This window comes from Sinocyclocheilus anshuiensis, unplaced genomic scaffold, assembly GCF_001515605.1.
Source record: "Sinocyclocheilus anshuiensis isolate Anshui unplaced genomic scaffold, SAMN03320099.WGS_v1.1 scaffold1896, whole genome shotgun sequence".
Classification (NCBI taxonomy): domain Eukaryota; kingdom Metazoa; phylum Chordata; class Actinopteri; order Cypriniformes; family Cyprinidae; genus Sinocyclocheilus; species Sinocyclocheilus anshuiensis.
In genome coordinates, this window is record NW_015558694.1 from 170562 (window position 1) to 193823 (window position 23262).

Below are 23262 nucleotides of genomic sequence, written 5' to 3' on the forward strand. Positions count from 1 at the left end.
GTGTGTGTGTGTGTGTGTGTGTGTGTGTGTGTGAGTGTGAGTGTGTGTGTCTGTAGACGTGATCTCGTACCGATGGTCTCCTCGTGGATGATGGATGAGCCGCTGTGTCGTGTGTGTGTGCTGTCAGCCGGCGCTCTCTCATGGCTGGGCAGCGCCGCTCCTCCAAACGTGTCTGAGATCTGAGCGTGAGCATCTGAGCCGGAGATCAGCACATTATCCAGAGCCCAGTCGCTCCGATCGGCCCCGTCATGCTGCGGCTGCCACCAGCGGATCCGGACACCCACGGCTTGCGCAGCAGCGGGCAGCAGAACATTCACAAACCTACAGGAGAAAACATTCATAGTTACAGTGTGAATGCACTGAACACTTCAACAGAGGACCTTTAATTAATTGAGTTAAAAACAGTTCTACTCTTCCCTCCTGTTACTCTGTGCTCAGAACAGAACAGTAGCATGCTGATTACTGTGCACTATGCACTATTTTGAAAAACAGTGTGCAGCATGTAAGGATAAGTATTTCAAACAGTACAGTTTTCTGATGACATTATAAGGTGTCCCATGTTTAACTGAGTGAGGAGACTTCAGTTACACAACATCTGTACAATTGTAGAATGCGCATGGAGTGCAACGTCAATCTGGGAACTGTAAGAATCACTGTTGGTATTGTTCAAATCAAGAAAATCACAGTGCTAGCTGAGAGACTCACTCAGGCTTGCTGTACTGGTCATAGAAGATCTCGGTCAGCAGATTCCAGCTGATCCCCGCATTCACACTGAACTCCAGCAGAACGCCCTGATTACGGTTGCTGGGTGCGATCATACAGCCGTACATGAAGTAGAACTGGATGAATTCAGCACTGGTCAGATTCAAATCCACCGTCACCAGCTGACGAGAGCAGCTCTGGCCATTAGACAAACAACAGCAATGACACGTGATACTCTGATTCATTCAAAACTACCCTCGTTTACACAAACAGCACTGTAGCAATACTGTCATGTATCCTGAAACTTTACTACAACAGACAGAAAGCTAGATGGACAGACAGACAGACAGATTTTCCTTCAACAAATGATTTCCATGGAAAGGTTTTGCAGAATAAACTTATGATATTTGAGATGGAGTTTGCTTAGGCAGTTGAGAGACAGCTAACTGCAGGAAGGTTTCACGGTCTGATGAAAGTAAAATTGAGCTTTTGTGCCTCATTGTTAAGCTCACATCGCAGTGAGAACAGCATCCCTACGGTGAAAGACAGCAGGAATGGGAAACTCATAAAGAGAGAATGAAAAATAGATGGACCAACTATAAAAAAAGCCTTCGAGGAAAACAAGCTGCAATCCTAAGACTCCCAGGACACAATCTTCAGGAAAATAAGCTCTTTGCCAACGGTTGTTCTCAGTATTAACTCTGGGAGCTGGAATACTTATGAATTTGGTTATTTTGTTTTTAGTTTTCATCTATAGTTAGTTTTTCTGACTTCATGATATTGTGATTTCATGCTGCAATACTGTAATTTAAAGACTGTGAATCACTGTGAATGTGAGCATCTCAAGAACTCCTCAAACTGAAACAGAGACTGAAGGACAGACGGTTTTACCCCACTGAAGTGCAGTGCTGATCCTGAGGCCACGGCTCCACAGACGCTGCTGATCTTGCCGCCGGTCAGCAGGTGCCAGTGATTGAGCGCCGGAGCTCGACTGAAACTGTCCTTCAGCTGAGCGGGCAGAGAGACCAACGGCTCATCGCAGAACTCACCGCCCCACTCAGGGTCACATCTGAAAGACAAGAGCCGTGAGGAGCAGGAAAGACTTACAGCAGGCATTACCTGGTGACGGTGAGAGTGACTTACACACAGGAGCTCTGTCTGCAGCGGCCGCGGCCGGAGCACATCTCGGGACAGCCGTCACCGATGTACAGGTTATCCAGAGCCCACGTCTGCTGCTTATCAAACGGCGCCGGCTGGAACCAGCGGAAGCGTGTGGCCGTGGACCTGTGCGTTTGCCACAAAAGACAACGAAAAACCTTTCGATTCTTAGAAGTCATTTAACACGGGGTGTTGAATGCTTGATTCTGATTGGTTGAAGGATATTGTAATGTGTGCAATTATTTTCCAGGAAACACGCAGCTCCAGCTGTGTCGACCGCATTGCACTTCCAAATCACTTCGCCAAATTATTTCAGTTATTTCAAAGGTCCTTACAGCCTACATCAGTAAAAGAACCAAAAAAGAACCAAAGACACTGAACAAAGCAAACAAATATGACCAAAAATAGGATAAAAACAACATTTTTCATGTTTTCCCAGAGTAAATGACCTTTTATTTCTATGCAAAGTGCACTTTCTTTATCCTGATCTCTCTCTCTGCAAGCACACACCCCTTGTTGCCAGCCCTACCCTGCAAATGAATTTTTCAGTAATATAGTTTGCAACTGAAAAGATAAATGACATTGCACAGTATGGAGGTGGTAACGTTGCTGTTCTTGAAGCAGATAAACTTACAGTTTCGCTATTAGTAGAGACGCTGCTGCCAAACACCATAGATAGATGATATTAACTCTAAAATTACGTATTGAATTTTCAAACGAAGGCTTGGGATGAAATGCGTAAGAAATTAGTACTATCTGAACAATGTCTTGAGGGGTTGTAACCGTGGTATAAGTGGAATAATTGACTCCAGTCCTTTGAATTATTGAAAAATAATGCACACCGGAGGTGTAACAGCATTACCACCTCTGCATTATATTTCAATAATTTAATGCCTTGTCAATTATTCCTTACTTGATTTACATGCAGGTATCACGTCAAGTCAGCTTTATTTCTATAGCACTTTATACAGTACAGATTGAGTCAAAGCAGCTTTACAGTGTCAAACAGGAAAATAGTGTGGGTGGGTGGGTGCTTACCTGGCGTAGTGTGGTATGGGTAAGGTAACTCTGCCCCACTTGTTGTAAGTATCTGACACCAGTAATCTCTGCAGTGTGTATGAAGAACAATGTGGACTTGTGGGTAAACAGTCCCTGACCAGCGGCAGCCATGTGAGACCTAGATCCAAAGAGTACTCCAGCTCCACCACTGTGGACACATGAACAGCCATCAGAGGAAAGCCCTTCTATTCATGACACAGACAGAAGCGCACGCTCATGTCAGGAGACGTACTGTAGCAGGAGGAGGTGACGGAGCAGGAGGCAGAGAAATCAAACTGGATGAAGGCATCTGGGCCCAGACTGATGTCGGTGGTGATGCCATAACGCGTGTTTGACTTCTCGATGAAGGCAAAAGCTTCACCGTCAGAGCCGCACACTGGCATCCGCGTGCCGCCGGGGTGCAGCAGCCAAGATCGTCCATTTGTGGAGGAAAAGTCGTCCTCCAGCGGCCCCCAACCGCTGGCACTGCCGCCCACAACCAACTGCACACACACACCGATCACAGAGATCACAGAGATGCTAGATTATCATTTTGGGATATAAAAGTGTTTCACATTAAAAATATTTGTTAACACTTCATTTTGATGGTCCACTTTAGACATTCTGCAATCTATAAGTATCTTTGCAAGAACATCAATTTATTCTACTAACCCTAACCTAACAGTCTACTAATACTCTAATGAGAGTTAGTTGACATGTAGTTGCAAAGTTACTTCTAGTTAGTAGAATGTCTAAAGTAAACTATCAAAATAATGTATAACCAAATAATTAATTCCGAGCTTCAGTGGAGTTAAAATATCACTGAAACACAAACATCAATGTAGCTTTAATCATGGAGTAAAATGAGAAAATTGCTTAATGGTTTTGAATTGCCTTTGCAAGGCACTCCAAAGGCCATTTTAAATGCACGTATATGACCTAATATTTAATACAGTGTTAATGAGTGTATTGCAGTAATGTCACACGTGTCTTGGTGAAGCAGCTCTTTACTTTATCAATAACCCAGGGGCTGTGGAAGTGTCCGTTCTCAGACGGCTGCCACCAGCGCAGGCGTGTGGCTGAGGTTCGCGCTCGGAGAGGGATCTCCAGGGCCACCAGGTGAGCCTGGTTACTGCTGTTGCTGTAGAGGAACTCCTGCAGGAGAGCCCAGTTCAGACCTCCATCCACGGAGAACTGCAGGAGCACCGGCTGGGAGCGCGGGTCAGGAGCCGCTTTACCGCAGCCCAGCCTCAGGAAGAACTGGATAAACCTGAGCAGGACACACACATCTCCAACATTACTAATGACGTGAAAGGCATCTTTCACAGTGAACCATCTGGTGTGTTTGTGGAATACCTAGCGTTAGACAAATCCAGATCTAATGTCTCCAGCATTCGCAAACCGTCCTCACTGAAGAACAGGTGGTTCCCGCTGGTGGTGATGCCACACTTTCTGGAAGGCTTTCCTCCACTCATCAACTTGAAGTATTCAGACTCCAAAACCCCGCCTATGTGACACAATCAATAAAATGGACAATTTTTATACACAGACAAATCCCAATGAATCTGCTCTAGTCAAGCTTCTCTTTCGAGAAATATACACTGCAAGCTATTTGTCTGTCCACAGTGAATGTGAATCTGCTGCACACCATGACACGATCACTGTGAAGATACTTCATGTTTAATGTACGGTTATGAGGAGCAGAATCAGAATGCCTTTATTGTCATTGCACAGATGTACAATGAAATTCAGTGCAACTTCTTTGTGATAAAAGTAACAGACAACAAGCAGAATACAATACACAAAATAAAGAGTAACACACAACAAGCAACTCGACATAGAGGCAAAAATCTTGGAAGAGATAGCTGTTATTCATTTTCACTGTTTTCTTACCCATACCACACTACATGAGCACCACTCACATAATTTCCCATTAAATAACTTTATATTAATCCCCAAATCATTGTTAATATAGAATACTCTAATGAGAGTTAGTTGACATGTAGTTGCAAAGTTACTTCTAGTTAGTAGAATGTCTAAAGTAAACTATCAAAATAATGTATAACCAAATAATTAATTCCGAGCTTCAGTGGAGTTAAAATATCACTGAAACACAAACATCAATGTAGCTTTAATCATGGAGTAAAATGAGAAAATTGCTTAATGGTTTTGAATTGCCTTTGCAAGGCACTCCAAAGGCCATTTTAAATGCACGTATATGACCTAATATTTAATACAGTGTTAATGAGTGTATTGCAGTAATGTCACACGTGTCTTGGTGAAGCAGCTCTTTACTTTATCAATAACCCAGGGGCTGTGGAAGTGTCCGTTCTCAGACGGCTGCCACCAGCGCAGGCGTGTGGCTGAGGTTCGCGCTCGGAGAGGGATCTCCAGGGCCACCAGGTGAGCCTGGTTACTGCTGTTGCTGTAGAGGAACTCCTGCAGGAGAGCCCAGTTCAGACCTCCATCCACGGAGAACTGCAGGAGCACCGGCTGGGAGCGTGGGTCAGGAGCCGCTTTACCGCAGCCCAGCCTCAGGAAGAACTGGATAAACCTGAGCAGGACACACACATCTCCAACATTACTAATTACGTGAAAGGCATCTTTCACAGTGAACCATCTGGTGTGTTTGTGGAATACCTAGCGTTAGACAAATCCAGATCTAATGTCTCCAGCATTCGCAAACCGTCCTCACTGAAGAACAGGTGGTTCCCGCTGGTGGTGATGCCACACTTTCTGGAAGGCTTTCCTCCACTCATCAACTTGAAGTATTCAGACTCCAAAACCCCGCCTATGTGACACAATCAATAAAATAGACAATTTTTATACACAGACAAATCCCAATGAATCTGCTCTAGTCAAGCTTCTCTTTCGAGAAATATACACTGCAAGCTATTTGTCTGTCCACAGTGAATGTGAATCTGCTGCACACCATGACACGATCACTGTGAAGATACTTCATGTTTAATGTACGGTTATGAGGAGCAGAATCAGAATGCCTTTATTGTCATTGCACAGATGTACAATGAAATTCAGTGCAACTTCTTTGTGATAAAAGTAACAGACAACAAGCAGAATACAATACACAAAATAAAGAGTAACACACAACAAGCAACTCGACATAGAGGCAAAAATCTTGGAAGAGATAGCTGTTATTCATTTTCACTGTTTTCTTACCCATACCACACTACATGAGCACCACTCACATAATTTCCCATTAAATAACTTTATATTAATCCCCAAATCATTGTTAATATAGAAGCCAACTTTAGGCTGGAAGAAGCATGTATTTTTTGATATTAAGAAAATGAGTTCTGCTGTCCCAGTATAAGCAGCTCACTGGTAGTTTGACTTCCTGAAGAGATATTTAATATATCATACAGTGGCTATCAGATATTTTCAGTGTGACTTGAGTGTCCAAATGCCATAATATGCGTTTGAAATATCATGACTCTATTCTTACAAATGTGTTTCAAATACAAACATATCATGATATCTAGAGTTGTTACTCAACTAACCAATGTCAAATAACAGCATACTGTAAACATCTGTTTGCTTCTGTACCTTCGAAATCCTCCTTCAGGAAATCCAGGTTTGGCACGTCTGGAACGGAGCAGTCGGGACCAGAGAACACCTGCGAGTAAAACACACAGAAATACTGTGTTTACAACCAGTGCGTTCATTCCCATCAGCTCACAGAAGACAAGCAGGAAAGCTGGAGATAAAGCACGCTTCACGCCAGACTCACCCTTCGTTATGAACTTGAATGAGAACTGGATGTACATGGTGTTTGTGCAGTCTAGATCTGCTGAGACCAGCATGCGCAGTCCCTCCTGCAGGAACACATGGCACAAAAGCAGGAAGATACAGAAAACTGATTTCTTCTCATTTACTGATACAACTCCATTGTAGAAAAGTTCTATGAAAGTTTTAACATGCATTTCTATAACATTTACATTTAGTCATTTAGCAGATGCTTTTATCCAAAGCGACTTGCAAATGAGAACAAAAGAAGCAAACAAAACCAACAAAAGAGCAATAATATGTGACCCTGGACCACATAATCAGTCTTAAGAGCCTTGAGATTTATACATTTATATATCCATTGATGTATGGTTTGTTAGGATAGGACAATATTTGGCCGAGATACAACTATTTGAAAATCTGGAATCTTGAGGGTGCAAAAAAATCTAAATATTGAGAAAATCATCTTTAAAGTTGTTCAAATTAAGTTCTTAGCAATGCATATTACTAATCAAAAATTACGTTTTGATATATTTACGGTAGGAAATTTACTAAATATCTTCATGGAACATGATCTTTACTTAATATCCTAATGATTTTTGGCATAAAAGAGAAATGTATAAGGTTGACCCATACAATGTATTGTTGGCTATTGCTACAAATATACCCCAGCGACTTAACACTGCTTTTGTGCTCCAGGGTCTCATATATAAGTGCTGCAACAAGTCTTGGTTAGCCTAACGCAGTACATGTAGCAAGGTTTTCTATCTATTTATGTATTTTATAATAAATAACAATAAAACAAGTAGATAGAATAGAAAAAGAATAGAGAACACTAGTGTTAGAGGGTCATTTTTATAATAAATAAAAAGTAAATAAGCAGTTAGAATAGAAGTAGAATCGAGAGTGCAAGTGTTAGAGGGTCAAGTGTTTTTTTAATAAAAAAAAGAAAACAAATAGAAAAAATAGAATTAGAATAGCGAGTGCTGGAGTTAGGGGGTCAAATGAAGATGGAAGAGATGTGTTTTTAGCCGATTCTTGAAGATGGCTAATGACTCAGCTACTCGGATCGACTTGGGCAGGTCATTGCACCAGGAGGGAACAGTTAATGAAAAAGTCTGTGAAAGTGATTTTGTGCCTCTTTGGGTATAAGTTTGACCCATACAATGTATTGTTGGCTATTGCTACAAATATACCCCAGCGACTTAACACTGCTTTTGTGCTCCAGGGTCTCATATATAAGTGCTGCAACAAGTCTTGGTTAGCCTAACGCAGTACATGTAGCAAGGTTTTCTATCTATTTATGTATTTTATAATAAATAACAATAAAACAAGTAGATAGAATAGAAAAAGAATAGAGAACACTAGTGTTAGAGGGTCATTTTTATAATAAATAAAAAGAAAACAAGTAGATAAAATAGAATTAGAATAGAGATTGCAAGTGTTAGAGGGACTTGCAAAACCAACATATAATTACATGAAATGGTAACACTTTATTTATTTCAATAGCCCACTTTAGATATTCTACGAACTAGAAGTAACTTTGTTAGTTTAGGGTTAGGGTTAGTAGAATAAGCTGAAATGTACGTGCAAAGTGACTTATAGTGAGTAGAATGTCCATCAAAATCAAGTGTGAGCAGATATTAAGCAGACGGTCACTGATACTCTAATGACTGCTCGCTGACGTGGAGCTGCACAGTTACTTACAGTTAGTAGAACGTCTAAAGTGGACTCAAAATAATGTGTTACCAATTAAATAAATGCTGAAATCAAGTGTTCCTTTACTGCTACGACGATGGAGGATTCGATGATCTTTTCACTGGAAGATCCCAGCTGTTTGACTGCAATACTCACTCCTTTAAAGATGAGGGCCGTTCCTGATTTCAGAGGCTCTCCGCTCAGCGTGCCTCTCTCTGCGCCGTACACCTCCGGCCAGACATCAGCCCTCAGGTTCTCATTGAAATCTTCCTTCAGAACGGACGGCAAAGCAACTAGAGGCACACAGTGCGGTCCGCCGAAGCCCTTATCACAGCTGAGCGAGAGAAAACCCAGCGTGACTGCAGGATCGCTGAGGAGCATGTGAGGAATATGAAGCTATCAGGAGCTAAAGCAGCTGGAGTCCACACTCACACACAGTGTCCGTTGTCACACAGTCCATGACCCGAGCACATCCACGGGCAGCCGGGCGTCAGCAGCACATTATCCAGCGCCCAGCCATCAGCTCCAGGAGCCAAGAGAGGCTGGATCCAGCGGAACCGTGTTCTGGGTGAACTATACATTTAGGAACAAGAGTGCAGTGTTGAAAATCCAGACTGAACATTCAAACACGCAAACTTACATTAAACAGTGTGCTGCAGCCAATACGTCACAACTCAGAAGATTCCTTCGAGATTTTCCAAGCAAAACAAGGTCTGTGGTAAACATAACTTGGTGATACTTATGTTTACACACTTATACTGAAAACACAAATTTTGAAGCAGTTATCTCAATTTTTATGTTTCTAATATGTTTGGAGTGTGAGTGCGTACAGTTTATGTTTACAACAAAGTCTCATCAAGTTATGCTTACCACAGACCTTATTTTACTCATTAACTGAAAAACCCCATTAAAAACCATAGAACATTCTTGAGGAAAAAGGGATAAAAAGCTGTGGACAAAGCTATTTTTGCAGCTGAACTTATTGCATAGTAATTTATAGGAGTTTCCCTTTCAGACACAGCATTTACGGGAGGAAAGAGTTCAAATCAATCACGCAAGGTGTTTTACTAAGGTTAGTGCTAGTCACTTTACTGCTGTTTGCACCATCACTTAACTCCCCAAAAAAGCATGTTTTAACCCATTTTGTGCCTGTGATGTTAGTAGGCACACACATGATTATCATTGGACATGTACCATGGCATATAAGCAAATTCCTTACATGTAAAATATCATGGTACATACCAAAGTACCACAGTATTTTTATTTAATAGCATTACTGTTCATAACTGTTGCTGCCACAGTACTTTTTTTGCAGGGGCTGAACAAGCATTTAGTGGTATAAGTGTGGGACTGAAATGCATGTATAGCCCATCATAAGAGTCTTTGTGCCGTGTGAAGAGTCGGAGCGGGTCCTACATGGCAGCGCTGGGCAGGTAGACGGTGACTCTCCTCCACTGCAGGAACTGTGGAGCGCTGAACACGGACCGCTGCGTGTATCCGGAGCAGCCGATGGCCGGAGGCACACACTCGGGCATGATGAGCGTCCAGTGTCTCCCGCAGTCTGTGGAGAACTCCAGATGGACGCCGTGGGCCGGAGACGCAGCCTTACTGCAGCCCATGCTCAGATCAAACTGCAGGAACGAAGAGCCAGACACCTCGAAGTCCCAGCTCTCAGCGTAACGCGGCCTCTCTAGAGAGAGAGAGCATTCAGTCAACTCAAACCCAGCTGCATTCAGATCAGATTCTGTCATACAAGTGTGATTCATTCGATTCTGAAGGTGTGAATCTCTCTGAAAGGTTTTGGAACGCTCTGTAATCACAGTGTAAAGTCACGTTTACTGAAATGCTTTACAGATGGAATTATGCAAATACAAACTGCCCCTTAACAAAGTCTGAGCAACTTATGAGTATCATGAGTATTGTGCCAGCCCCTTGTACACGCTGTCAATTTATGTTATTTAAATTAAGTATTTAAATACATATTATTGTACACACATCTGATAAACATGTTAAAAGGAGCTGATTCACAGCAACATACAGTATTGCAGATGAGTAAACGGCTCATTTTCCAGATGAAAACGCACATATAAATGTTTGTGATGAACATGAGGTTATGGGTGTGTTGGCGATTAACTCACTGTCCATGACCTCGGAGTTGAAGTTCAGCACTGAGTCTGGGCTCAGACAGTCTGCTGTCACCTCTCCACCTACGACTCGATACCAGTTGTGTCTAAATGGAGACGTGCCATCAAACGTGTCGAAGAACCCACTCCTAGCGCTGTCGTTCATTCCGATCAGAACGTTATCCAGACCCCACTGGGCCGAGTGTTTACCTGAGAAAGAGGAACACATGTCTCCTGTCAGGCACTGCATCACAACACCTTCAGTAAGTTCATCACATGACGCTGGTCTGTTCTCACCCTGCTGCGGCTGCCACCAGCGGAACACAGTGTGAGGCGTCTTAGCCGCGGGCGGGAGCTCGATCGTCACCACCTGAGGCTCCAGGAACGAGCCAAAGTCCAGCTCTCGTAGGGGCTGCCACTGAACACCATTGTTTATGGAAAACTGGACAATCACACCTGTCAAACATAAGCAAGGAATAACTCACAATTGGCTGCTGAACTATTGAGCAATGAGAAAAAGGATCAAGCTGCAGTATTTTTGGTGCATGATCATCTCATCCAGCTGCTCAAGCTGCTGTGATTTACACAGACGGCAAATGACAGAAAAAGGATTGCAATATTACAGTCCAGTCCCTGTGACCTTCTGCAGATCTGAACATCTGAACTCCACAACACTCACCTTCGTTTCGGGAGCGGGGGCGAGTGCAGGTGAAGCCCATGTTTTTCCCTCCGATACGAATGTAGAACTGAACCAAACTGTACGGAAGAAGAAAACAGAGGACGAGAGAGAGTTCTACACGAGTTAGGGAGAAAACTAACACAAGCAGTGGACGTGAAACACATGTTTACAGGGTCTAAAGCTTTATTGTTTGCGAGAGTCCAGCAGTGTCGTGGCACTGACCGGGTGTGGGTGGTGTCCAGCGGCGTGGTGCGAGCCTCTCGTCTGCCCAGGCTGCTGAAGTACAGAGCATTCCCTTCGCTGATGCTCCCGCAGCCGTCACCGATCTGTCCTCCGCTCAGGCTCTGCCACAGCGGGCTCAGCTTCCCCTCGAAATCCTCCACCAGTTCAGTGGGACTCGGAGCAGACGGGACACAGCTGGACTGGTCCACCTCCACTGACCACCGCAAACACAAACATAACCAAACATACATGAACATGACAACAATCTATAACATCACATTTACCGACAAAGTGACATTCCACATGTGTAGTGTTGAAGGACTCCAGGATACGATACGATGATCGACATCTGTTGATTCAGCTTCCATATCAACCAAAAAGTAGTATACACGCTCCTGATCCCAAGACTAGATAAGAAAAGCTATTCCTGCTGAGCGTCTGAACATCAGCTCATCCACTCATTCAGCTCAGCAAGAACGCATCTGAAAGAACATGAACATACCTGTGTATCCCATATCGCAGAAGCAGACGCCTGAGATGCAGTCTCCGTGACCGCCGCAGTGATTGGGACAGGGCTCAGAGATGTAGACGCCATCCAGTGCAAACGCAGGGGCGTCCCGATAGACACTGCTCTCCTGGAACCAGCGGAAGCGTGTCTTGCTGAAAATTACACGGGAATATAGAGATCTTCAAAACTGAGGGTATAATTATTATGAAAAGACTTCTGTTTACTGCCTTACTTACAATAAAAATAAAAAATGAACCCCTGGGACATTTGCCTGATGCGTAAAGGAACTCCTATAAAGCATTTGTGGAAAACCTATGAAAAATATTTAAAATAACTGTTCTTTAAAAATATCCCCATGTCTCTGACAGTATGAATCCGTGTTTGGACCCCATTCTCAGAACAATCCCAGGGTCCAGTTACCTGGCGGCTACGATCCGTGGCAATACGACGGTGACTCTGGTCCAGCGCTCGTAGTCTCCCGTGTGGTACACAGTGGGCTCTCTGAGTTCACGTCCGCTGCCCTCACAGCTCGCGGCCCCAGGGGATGCTGGGTAACAGCCCTCCCGCATCAGAGCCCATGTGCGGCCCGCGTCATGAGAGTACTGGAGCAGCACGGGTGCAGACGCACTGAAGACCGACTCACAGCCGATGTTCAGCTGAAGGAGAAACACAGTGCATAGTTAAAGCTGTGAGTCTGCAGTTAGTAGATGATGCTGATGCTGCATGTGACACGCTTCAAACACACTTCAAATCCATCTGATGTATGTTTACACCGACACTTAAAGCTGCAGTGAAAATAAAGCAGCGACAGATTGTTTCTTCCATATTGTGATGTATATCCGAGTGTAATGGATTATCAAAAATGAAAAAATGTGGGGCGGAACTTGGTTCTGTGCATCGGTTGTTGATTGGATATTGAGAGGTGGGCGTGGCTCTTAAAAATCTATGCAGATGAGCATGAGCTTGGGGGGCGGAGTTTAAATGCATTAAATGATTGGAGAACTTCTGCATACAACACCAGAGAGAAGATCCAGTTATGACATTCTGATGAAAAATGATGGGGTCAAATTGTTCACAATGAGGTGTATAACATAAGCATTTATAAAATTGAATACATTTAAAATTCAGTCAATTTTAATTTCACCACCCATCTTAAAAAGCTGTGCAGAAAAAACTCCATAAGTATTCGTGCTGTGTGACAGTGTTTGATGATTTGGAGGCTTCTCTTAGCAAGTCTCAGTTTATTATATAATTAATGTGATTGCATTTTTTAATCAGTTGAGAGCTTTATAAAGTATTTCATGCTTATGAAAAAGAAGAGTTCCTCCGCGCAGCCTTACATCAGTACCTTGAACTGCAGCGTGTATCCGGGACGGAGAGCCAGGTCTCGGGTCACTGCCATCCGGTCCCCGTCCGACCGGCCGAACACTAGTGCAGAGGGAGTGGGAGCGCAGAAACTCCCGTTACGGTCCTTGTCCATTCCTTCATTTCCCAGCATCAGCCACACGCTCATCTGGTTGAGCGGATGATCGAAAGCCGGTTTCTCGTAGAAGTTCTGCAGAAGCACAGGAGAATCAGAGCTCTGTCGTATCTTCAGGAGCGCTGCAGCAGAATGCGCTTGTGTCCGTCTCACCTGAGGCAGTGTAGGATCGGCCATGGGGATGACGTGCTTCTCTCGCTCAGACAGGATGATCACGTCATCGATGGCCCACTGATCGTAGCCCTCGCCCGAGTGCAGCGGCTGCCACCAGCGGAAACGCGTGCAGGGCGTTTTAGAGGCCAGAGGAAGTTCATAATGAACAAACCTGAGCCAAACAACATCATCCAGTCACAAACACTCAGAATACATTCACATAAAGATGCTAAATACACAGTACGGTGGACGTGACACTCACAGAAATTTATCAGATGGTGAGATTGCAGTGTTTTAATTATTGTTATGGCCGGGTCACACAGAATGTGTTATTACATTCCACTGCACTGCTCTTTGAAAAGATGCTCAGCTTTTAAAAATGCATCTCAAGATCCCTGAGTTCATTTCTACTTCCATTCTGCTGCGTCGCATGCTTGTTTTAAACACCAGAACTTGTTCTGCATGAACAGATCCTTAGTTTAAATAGGCCTTTTCCTTTTGCCAGCTGTGTTTATTGCATTAAAGAGCTGGGGTTGGGCGTTGTGTAATGCCTGCTCATTATCTTTCAAATGACTCCAGGTCAAAAAAATAAAGAGAGAAAGAATTGTTTGGATGTATTACATGCAGTTTCGATCCTGGAATTCCTCATTCTTAAAGTAAAAAGCTTAAAGTTGTTCTGCGGTTCCTCCGTGTTCTCACCGTGGTTTGGTGAAGTCAGTGAAGTACATCTCTGCGATCAGACCCCAGCTGATTCCACCATCATTGCTGTACTGCAGCAGAAGCCCCTCCTCTCTGCTGTCGGCCTGGTTACACTCCGCCCCGTCTCCGCCCATCCGCAGGTAGAACTGCACAAACTCCGCCCACTCCGTGTCCAGATCCCAGCTGACCAGCTGCCGCAGCCCAGCCTGATGACCAGCGAGAGTTACACAGCCTCTGTGACATAATACCAGCGATCACAGACAACACTTTTATCTGGTGTAGTGACGAAATGTGTTTATACTCCAGATTCACACTAGATTTAATCTCTCGCAGCACACTGAAGGTCAAGAACTAGGCCTGTGAATTAAAAAAATGAAAATGACATTGCGGGATCAAAACTAAACATGAAGGAATCTTTTATGATGTTTTTTTTTCTTCTTTTGATGGTTTCACGTCAATATAAGCTTAAAAGAATACTGGCTTTTGACGAGTTACGTTTATTTTGGAAAATATGGAAGTCTGTATTAGATCAGGGAATATGATCACTTTATACTAGTCTTATGCACTGTATCATTTTTGTGACATTCATTCATTCATATTCTAGGGATTCATATTTTCAGGGATATTTATCTTTGACATCTTTTATGACATCTTATTTCTGTATATTTAAATGTACTATATACTGTTGTTTGTACTGTACCTCATTTGTTGAAGTGTATGCCTTATCAGAAAACTAAATAAAGTTTAGCAAAAATAAGAATACAGACTTCCTTTACGAAAGGGAGACTGGAGAAGCCAAACAAGCAGAAGCAAGCAGAAAGAGTCCAGCTGAATACTCGTACCCTGCTGAAGTACAGAGAGGACCCGGAGGAAACCACCCCACAGCCCTGGTCGGGCAGCACGATCTCGCCTCCGGTCGCCTCCTGCCACGCTGACACCAGGGTCTCCTGCGACTCGAAGTCTGAGAGCACACTGGAGGCCAGAGTGTTGAGCGTCTGGCAGTCTGAGCCGGTGAAGCCTTCATCACACCTGCAACAGAGCAAACGCATGACCTTTCAGCTCCAGCGGCTGATTCACGAGCCGCCGCTAGACGCAGTGACCCAACAAATCATCCCCGCTCGCCTTGAGCCGTCACATACATCTGACCCTGAGCCGCCCATGAAGGGCTCACAGTCAGCGTCTCAAACCGCGTTCAGCACACACTGATCCTCCACCGCGGGACGGGCTTCAGATCACAAGATGACAGTCAAAGCAACCAAAACAGTCACATTTTTATTCCAAATTCCAAAGAAAGACAGTCGTACAGGTTTGAAACACCATGAACACAAGAAAATCATGGCAAAATTATTCATTTTTGGTGAACGATCCCTGTAACAATCAATTTAACAAAGAATATAAAATTGTAATGCATCACATAAAACACAGCATGATTCCATATTAATTAGCTAAAACCTCACATAAATACTGCATTGTTACTAGCACCATTGTAATTTTATCTAGTATATCTAACTATTTGTGCTCCATCATCAATATTTATCAACCAATAGCTCTGAAAATATTATTGAGATGGCAGCACCAGACTAAAGCACTACATATTCACAAATATTCATGTTTCTCTTAGCACTGTAGGGATTCTCTAAAGGGTTCTAAATTATGATGAATACTAAATAAAGCTTTAATGAATGTAAAATAAAAATGTAATTAAAATATAAAGAATTTGATAATTTGATGACAAAATTAATTTAAAATCTATCAAAAGTTATATGATAAGCAAAAAAAAAAAATCCTCTGGTCATTTCGTCCCTTATTGCATTTACAACAGTGGAAAAATAATCGTCAAAATTCTTTACTGTTAGGCTGTAAGGATTCCTCACAGTTCTTTTGTGTCACACAGCCATGTTTTTCACTTATCGTTTGAAATGAAAGGCCATATAAGGCGCATCAGCTCATGTCATTTATGTGCAGTAATAAGAGCAGTGAGTCAGATTCATGGCTGTGCGCTGCAGATGTGATCTGTGAGCCGGACACTCTGTTAACCCAGGGTCAGGGACTGCTTTACAGCAGACTGGAAAACACAGTGTTTGTTCACAAATTATGAAACAAAGAATAAGTGAATCCCGCAGGTCTGAGTGTGAGAGTAAATGATGTTCATGCCGCTGTGGTGGATGAAGAGCTTTAAATTATGATGAAACCTCACAAAACATCCTTAAACACACCGCAAAAATGTCTGTTTTGAATTGTTGTCCAGAAAAAAATCCCTCAAACAAGAAAATATTTACTTAGCACTGCATAAGATATTAAGATTTGTTTTCATAGATTGCATTTTATTAATATGTGTGTATTTTAATTGTCTTACGGCACATTACAGATTTTTTACATTTGTTTATAATTAAAACAAGTGAGAAGCCTGCCAGTGCTACAATAGCTCATCTGTGAAAATAAGTCTTAATTTCTTGAACAGTTCTGCTTCTCCAGTAAATTATTGTTTCTAAGATTTTTAAATATTTCAAATCGAAAATTAAACAAAAATACTTGAAATGCTATCCGCTGTAAGTGACAGTGACTGACCTGCAGTGACCGTGGTCGCACCATCCGTGTCCACGGCACATCTGAGGACACTGCTGCCCAATGTAAACGTCATCCAGAGCCCACTCGTCCTGCTCCTGATAGTGATTCTGGATCCATCGGAAGCGTGTCGCACTCGACCTACAGCCAGAAAACAGCATGAAACCAGAGTGAGACGAGAAAACACTGCAAATGCATAGCAGTCGATGAAGATGTATGAACACTGCTCAAATATGACCATTTCCACCCTACAATCAGAAATACTGCTGCAAATATGAGCAAAACAGGTCGTGAGAAAATGCCTTTGGTGTTTATCCTCTTGAAACAACTGCCATGTATTGTTTGTAATTTAATATGAGACTTTAGACGTCTCTTTATGGAAGTATTATTCTAGTTATCAAAAGAGTCACATGTATGCATATTCACAGGAGGATGCAGTGCACTGCAGTCGGTGAATCTGTGTGCAGCTGCAGCGTTTGTGTCTCACCAGGTTTTGTACGGCAGTGGAAGCGTGATGCGTCTCCAGTCTGTGAACTCAGACGGATGGTAGACGCTGGACGCAGTGAACTCAGAGCAGCTCGGCATGCCGGGGAGACAGGCCTGTTACCCACAAACCACCAGAAACAGCAGTTAACCTCACAGTGGAGACCAGAGGAATCACAGCAACAACCAGCGTTTTCTCCAGGAATCGTCTGTAATCAGACTACATGCAGTGGTTTATATTGTTTCTACAATCCTTACAAAGAGTGCGGAGGTTTCTGAGTGAAGACCCAGAGGCAGTATCAGATGGTGATACTGTCAGTACTTGAATGTATATCATTATCATGGTATTTATATCATACTCCAAAAACATGGTCACACTATGGTGCATTTAGGTACTTTTCTCTTGATGAAAACAAGAAGCATTAGTGAATATTTTTGGTTTTCTCACCTCTTTGACGAGATGCCAAGTCAAGCCGTGATTGGTGGAGAACTCCAGCCGGACCTGAGTGTCGATGTGAGGAGAAGGGTCGCGTCCGCAGCCCATGACCAGCGAGAACTGGATCATGTAGGACGCGCCGATCTGCATGGATTGTGTTTCCACATAGCGGATACTGGAGGACGAGCCATGATCGCCTGAAAAACTGAGCAAATATTTACATCATTGTGGTTTACACTTTCATTTCAGACGGCGCCCGAAGGGAAATGCTGATGCTGTTTGGATTTCAATGCATTATTAATTGCAGAAATATTCTGTTTGCTTTTGCATTGAATACAAAAGCAATTTTCTGTCTCTTTGCTGGTCTGGCAAAAACAGAGCTCTTTTTGTGCTTTTATGTACTTGGAGAGCTGGTGTGGAGTGAGACAGATGCCTGAGCTCATGAATATTAACTAGAAAAGTTTTTATTGTACATTAATAGATCATTCAGCTCCATTAGAGTAGCTTTTATAGTATGGATTAGATGTTCTCCAAATCCTTAAATCCCAGAAAAATCACGAAAGGAGTGAAGCACAAATGCAGTGATGTTCATCTGATCAATCGGTTAGGGTTTGTTACCTGATGTTCGTTAAGCATCATAAACATAAAGCATCATGAGGTGACTTTCCAGCAGCTCCCTGTTTAAGCTCAAAATACTCATCACCAGTCACTTCCAACCACTGTAAGGACAGACATCATGATATAGTTCTTCTGTCTCTGTACTGAGATGTCAGTAATGCCTATATTTCACATTGATGCTTCAATGGCTGCTGATTGAAGTCTTAACTAATAATGAATGGTACTGTGGTGAAGATGAGGCAGGTACCTGAGGGTCCAGTCGTGTTGGCAGTACGGCTGCACGTTCCCCAGATAGAAGCCCAGGCTCTGAGTCACGTCTAACACGTTACTGAAGTCCAGGCTGATGATGTTGAAGAGGACGGAGGTCATGCTGATCTCATCCAGAGCCCAGACGTCCTGCCCACGGCCCGAATGGTACGGCTGCCACCACCGGAACTGGACCCCAAACCTACGGGCCCCAGGAGGAAGCTCCACAGAAACGATCCTACAAAGAGTCCAATTCAGGCTAACCATCAGCACTAGCAAATGAGCTGATCACACAACATATATTAACCTATGTGCTTGACACACTGCAGAAGTCAGATATGCCACACCACACGACTGCAGTAAAGTCCCACAGCGGTGTGTGTGTTCAGGGCGGTGTACCTGGGCTCATGGAAGCCCTGATAAGCGTAATGCTGCAGCAGCGTCCAGGTGATGCCGTTATCTGAGGAGTAATGCAGCAGCACTCCTTCACCCGGCTGGTCTGGAGCGGGACAGGAGCTCGACGTGCTGCGACTGCCCAGCCTCAGCGTGAACTGAAGATACCTGCAGGAGAGAAAGAAACATGACCTGGGGCTTGTTTTGAAGTAGTGCTATCAGAGGAGTCAAGATGACACGAATATATGAACAATAGTATCTTTCTGAATGAAGTGATAAATAAAAGTGATAAAAATGAAAGAGTCACGATCTTTGATGCTCTCTTACACTTCTAATACCCAAGCAGTGGCACGTATATGTGTGCATATTTATGTGATTTATGAGTCCTCATAATTAAAGTAGCTTTAAAAGCATACTAAACAATGTTTTATTAAGAATGTAAAAATGCCTGTAGTTTTGTGTGAGGGGTGGGGGATAGAAAATACAGTTTGTACAGTAGAAAAACCAGTACGCCTATAGAGAGTCCCATAAAACATAAAAACCATGTGTGTGTGTGTGTGTGTGTATACCTGGCCTGTGAACTGTCCAGGGGGGTCGTAACAATGTGTCTTCTACTGTCCCTGTTGAAGACCAGGGCTTTTCCGCTGGCCAAAACCCCACAGGCGAAGCTGACCTCTGCCCCCCGCAGTGAGGAGAAGCTGTGATAGGACGACAGCCTCACGCTGGAGAAACTCTCGGACAGAAACGCAGGGAAGGTCTGAGACGCCAGCTCACATGCCGGACCGCTGAAACCATGGTCACACCTGAAGAAATACCAAGAAAACACACATTTTCCTGAACCAGTAAGATGTTGCTGTTTTCACAGTGTAAAGAGTGTTTCGCCACAGTTCTGACTGAAAGGCGTTCATACTTGCAGCCCGTGCGTGAACAGTGTCCTCTACCGGAGCAGAAACGCAAACAGGACGGCCCGATATACACTGGAACACACAACATCAACCATATCATCATCATCGTCACTGATCATGATTTATTGGCTCAGTCTGGTGTCTAAGTGTCAAAATCACTGTCTAATCTGCTGATCACACTCTGTGTGTTTGACTATAATGTGTCGACATCTATCAGTAAATATGACCTGTATGGTGAATGAATGGCTCTTACCGTTGTCAATCGCCCACATGATGCTGCTTCCCACAGCGGTCTGACTCCAGCGGAAGCGAGTGCTTTCTGTGAGCGCAGCATTGGGCAGAGGAATCGTGATCCTCGTCCAACTACAGGAACACAGAGAGAATCAACGGTGCTGTTAACAGAACACACAACACAGACACATGCCACACTTATGAAAGCGTCCGACAGACGCAGTGACTGACCCGCTGTAGTTCTCTGAGGAGTAGATGCTGCTGTGAGGCAGATGTGATCCGGCACACAGTTCAGGAAGACACTCTGTGTGCAGGAGAGACCAGGAGCGACCATGATTGGTTGAGAACTCCAGTTTGACACTGTGAGATTCACATATGCAGGAACAGAAAAAGATGAGACAACAACCTTTATTTTCACTTTATTTTATTTTAAACAGTACATGTGCTGAATCTTGTCTTCTTCTGCATCTGTACTGAATATTGTTTCTGAACTATTATTACTATCACCGCTGCATACAAACCAAAGATGCACAAACTACAACTTCCACCATTCCTGCTGTTGAAAAGTCTATTCTATTCTATTCTATTCTATTCTCATCACTGAATTTCTCAAATGTAATTTCACACTCAAAAGATGATGTTTTGAAAAATATCTCAGTGCTGTTTTGTCCAGTGTTGTTTGGACCCCAGTGTTCTTCAAAATTTCTTATTTTATGAGCCACAGAAGAAGTCATACAGGTTTGAACAACATGAGGCTAAGTGATGATTTTTGGGTTATCACTGTTTCCTGATCTGATCACCTGTTGGCCGGCTGATAGGCTCCACACCCAAGGTTGATTGAGAACTGCACCAGGTGAGTGTTTGCTCCGGGCAGCACCGGCAGCAGCTGCAGGAAGTCCACAGCCCAAACGTGACGGTTCGCTCCACCATGAAACTTCTGTTCTAGACAAAACTGAGTGGCTGGAGTCTGAAGCTCTGTGGTCAAACCAACCGAGACAACTGAAGGAGTCTGGAAGAGAAAGCCAAGAGATGTCAAGGTGTATACAGATGGGAACATGACACAGTAAATCACAAAAGAGGAAATAGTTGAATGATAGTTTCTGAACAGAACATGTCAATTGTTGAAAATGGTTATGCAACCTAATTCTGATTATAGACTGTATAAGGCTTCTACCCTGTAGGCTGAGTACGGAAGTATGTCCAGAAGCACATGACCTTTCCTGCCCTCTGAACGACCAAACAGGACCACATTATTCTTGTTGGATTCTCCAGGATCACAGTCTCCACCCCCTGCATTGAACACAGAGATCAGACACTGAACACACAGAGATCAGACACTGAACACACAGGGATCAGACACTGAACACACAGAGATCATACATTGAAAACACAGGGATCAGACACTGAACACACAGATATCAGACACTGAACACACAGGGATCAGACACTGAACACACAGATATCAGACACTGAACACACAGGGATCAGACACTGAACACAGAGAGATCAGACACTGAACACATGTCAGCGTCAACGTAATGTGCACGTAAAAGTGTAAGTCATACCCATGGTGAAGTGGAAGCGCAGGTTTCCGTAGGCAGTGGTGTTGATGTACGGTGTGCACACCTTCCTCTGTCCATCTTTGAGAAAGACGAGTGCAGATTCAGACTCCACCTCTCCACACTGAACGCCATTCACCACTCCATCAACCTCCCATCTACAGGTCACACACAGCGCTTACAATTACACTTCCCTACATAACGTACACTGTTCTACAAGAAACTTTTGCTACACTTAACAGCATCTGATATACCTGTTTGTAACCCAAATTTTTGCTTTTGGAGATCTAACTTGTCAAGAGAGCTCCAATATATTAAAACTGAAATGTCAAAACCTCAATGTGTCACCTCATCTAGTCAGTATGCTAGTCTACTGACTGACCTAACTACTATTAAAATACTATTTCATAAAAGCACTCCATTAGCATGAATCCCAATCGTATCTGCTGGCAGTAGTAACACGCACCCACTCAGTGGACTCTCAAAGTCTTCCTCCCAGTAGCTGCGTCCCTCTTCACGGTGCAGGTCCACGTCTCGTGTGGAGGCGAAGCTGTGCTCGAATCCCTCTCCGCCATGAAAGTACAAGGAGTTTCCCTCTGACTGACAAGCATGCTGTCAAATGAATCGAGAGGAAGCGTTACAGTGCTACAGTATAGGATACCAAATGTACAACTGCAGGGTATTTTTATTAAGCACATAAATATGTAAATATATTTGTAGTATACTTAGCATGAAATAAATGTATTTCAAATACATTTTAGTATATTTATTTTTCACTAGGCTAACACCAGCCCCACCTTGGTTCATTTATAGGGGAACAGACCCGTCTGCAAGTGTGGGCCGGTAAACACTTGCTGGGCTGCTGTAAGAAATAACCCTGTCAAAGCTGCGGCCTTATGTTCTGACACGCTGATCACATGTTCTGACCCGTCATATGAGCTCTTTACTTCCAGATATTAAACCATAAACTGAACTCTGCAATAAAAGCGTTCATAGGCCATACCTCATTAAAATGATTGTACTGAATGTGCACTTGTAGTGTTCAAATCTTAAAAGTATATATTTTTACAAAACTATTATTGCAGATAATATAATATTAATGAAACAAAAGACCACTTACGGGACATAAAGAGAAACACACTTAGAAACACTTTCGGAAAAAATGCACGTGTCAAATTAAACGTTTTACTTTAAAGTACATTTTAAACCATTATTTTTTAATAAACTTTTGTCATTGCTTTAAAGAAGTACACTTATTTTGATGTGTTAACTAACATACTAAAATGTAAAATACTAGATTATAATTTTAACTTTAGTGTGTTATTCAAGATTACATGTATAGTTAATATATTCTAAATTAAAAACTAAATTGCAAATGTGTAATTACAGATATATTTAAATACGTCACTCAAGTTTGAATAAAAATCACATCAAAGTATATTTTAGTTTATCATAAATGTCTGTCAGCGCATTCAGCAGTAACTAAGTATATTTCAAAGACAACAGAAGTAATTATGAAATTACATATAAAGATGTACTGAAGTCCTACTTAAGTGGGTCAAAACACTAAAGTTCAGTTCATTGCATTTAATATACATTAAAACTATAATACATTTTGGTTT

At 43.0% G+C, this 23262-nt stretch overlaps 1 protein-coding gene across 1 annotated transcript in view; it reads right to left on the reverse strand.

Annotated features, from left to right (window-relative positions):
* LOC107681348 (reelin-like) overlaps positions 1-23262 on the reverse strand; it is a 106978-nt gene that overhangs the window by 32164 nt on the left and 51552 nt on the right. The window contains exons 11-46 of the mRNA XM_016477624.1: positions 22107-22252; positions 21647-21798; positions 21256-21371; positions 20882-21090; positions 20313-20441; positions 20104-20213; positions 19856-19922; positions 19515-19748; positions 18952-19113; positions 18554-18790; positions 17701-17893; positions 17257-17369; positions 16773-16910; positions 15047-15233; positions 14205-14410; positions 13506-13677; positions 13221-13427; positions 12293-12528; positions 11867-12024; positions 11365-11578; positions 11143-11219; positions 10761-10919; positions 10479-10673; positions 9757-10030; positions 8773-8913; positions 8497-8674; positions 6647-6731; positions 5169-5414; positions 4255-4405; positions 3910-4168; positions 3152-3401; positions 2899-3067; positions 1846-1986; positions 1594-1771; positions 706-899; positions 71-321 (exon numbers count right to left, since the gene is read on the reverse strand). Of these exons, the coding sequence (XP_016333110.1) occupies positions 71-321; positions 706-899; positions 1594-1771; positions 1846-1986; positions 2899-3067; positions 3152-3401; positions 3910-4168; positions 4255-4405; positions 5169-5414; positions 6647-6731; positions 8497-8674; positions 8773-8913; positions 9757-10030; positions 10479-10673; positions 10761-10919; positions 11143-11219; positions 11365-11578; positions 11867-12024; positions 12293-12528; positions 13221-13427; positions 13506-13677; positions 14205-14410; positions 15047-15233; positions 16773-16910; positions 17257-17369; positions 17701-17893; positions 18554-18790; positions 18952-19113; positions 19515-19748; positions 19856-19922; positions 20104-20213; positions 20313-20441; positions 20882-21090; positions 21256-21371; positions 21647-21798; positions 22107-22252 (6334 nt within the window). The remainder of the gene's footprint in view (positions 1-70; positions 322-705; positions 900-1593; positions 1772-1845; positions 1987-2898; positions 3068-3151; positions 3402-3909; positions 4169-4254; positions 4406-5168; positions 5415-6646; positions 6732-8496; positions 8675-8772; positions 8914-9756; positions 10031-10478; positions 10674-10760; positions 10920-11142; positions 11220-11364; positions 11579-11866; positions 12025-12292; positions 12529-13220; positions 13428-13505; positions 13678-14204; positions 14411-15046; positions 15234-16772; positions 16911-17256; positions 17370-17700; positions 17894-18553; positions 18791-18951; positions 19114-19514; positions 19749-19855; positions 19923-20103; positions 20214-20312; positions 20442-20881; positions 21091-21255; positions 21372-21646; positions 21799-22106; positions 22253-23262) is intronic.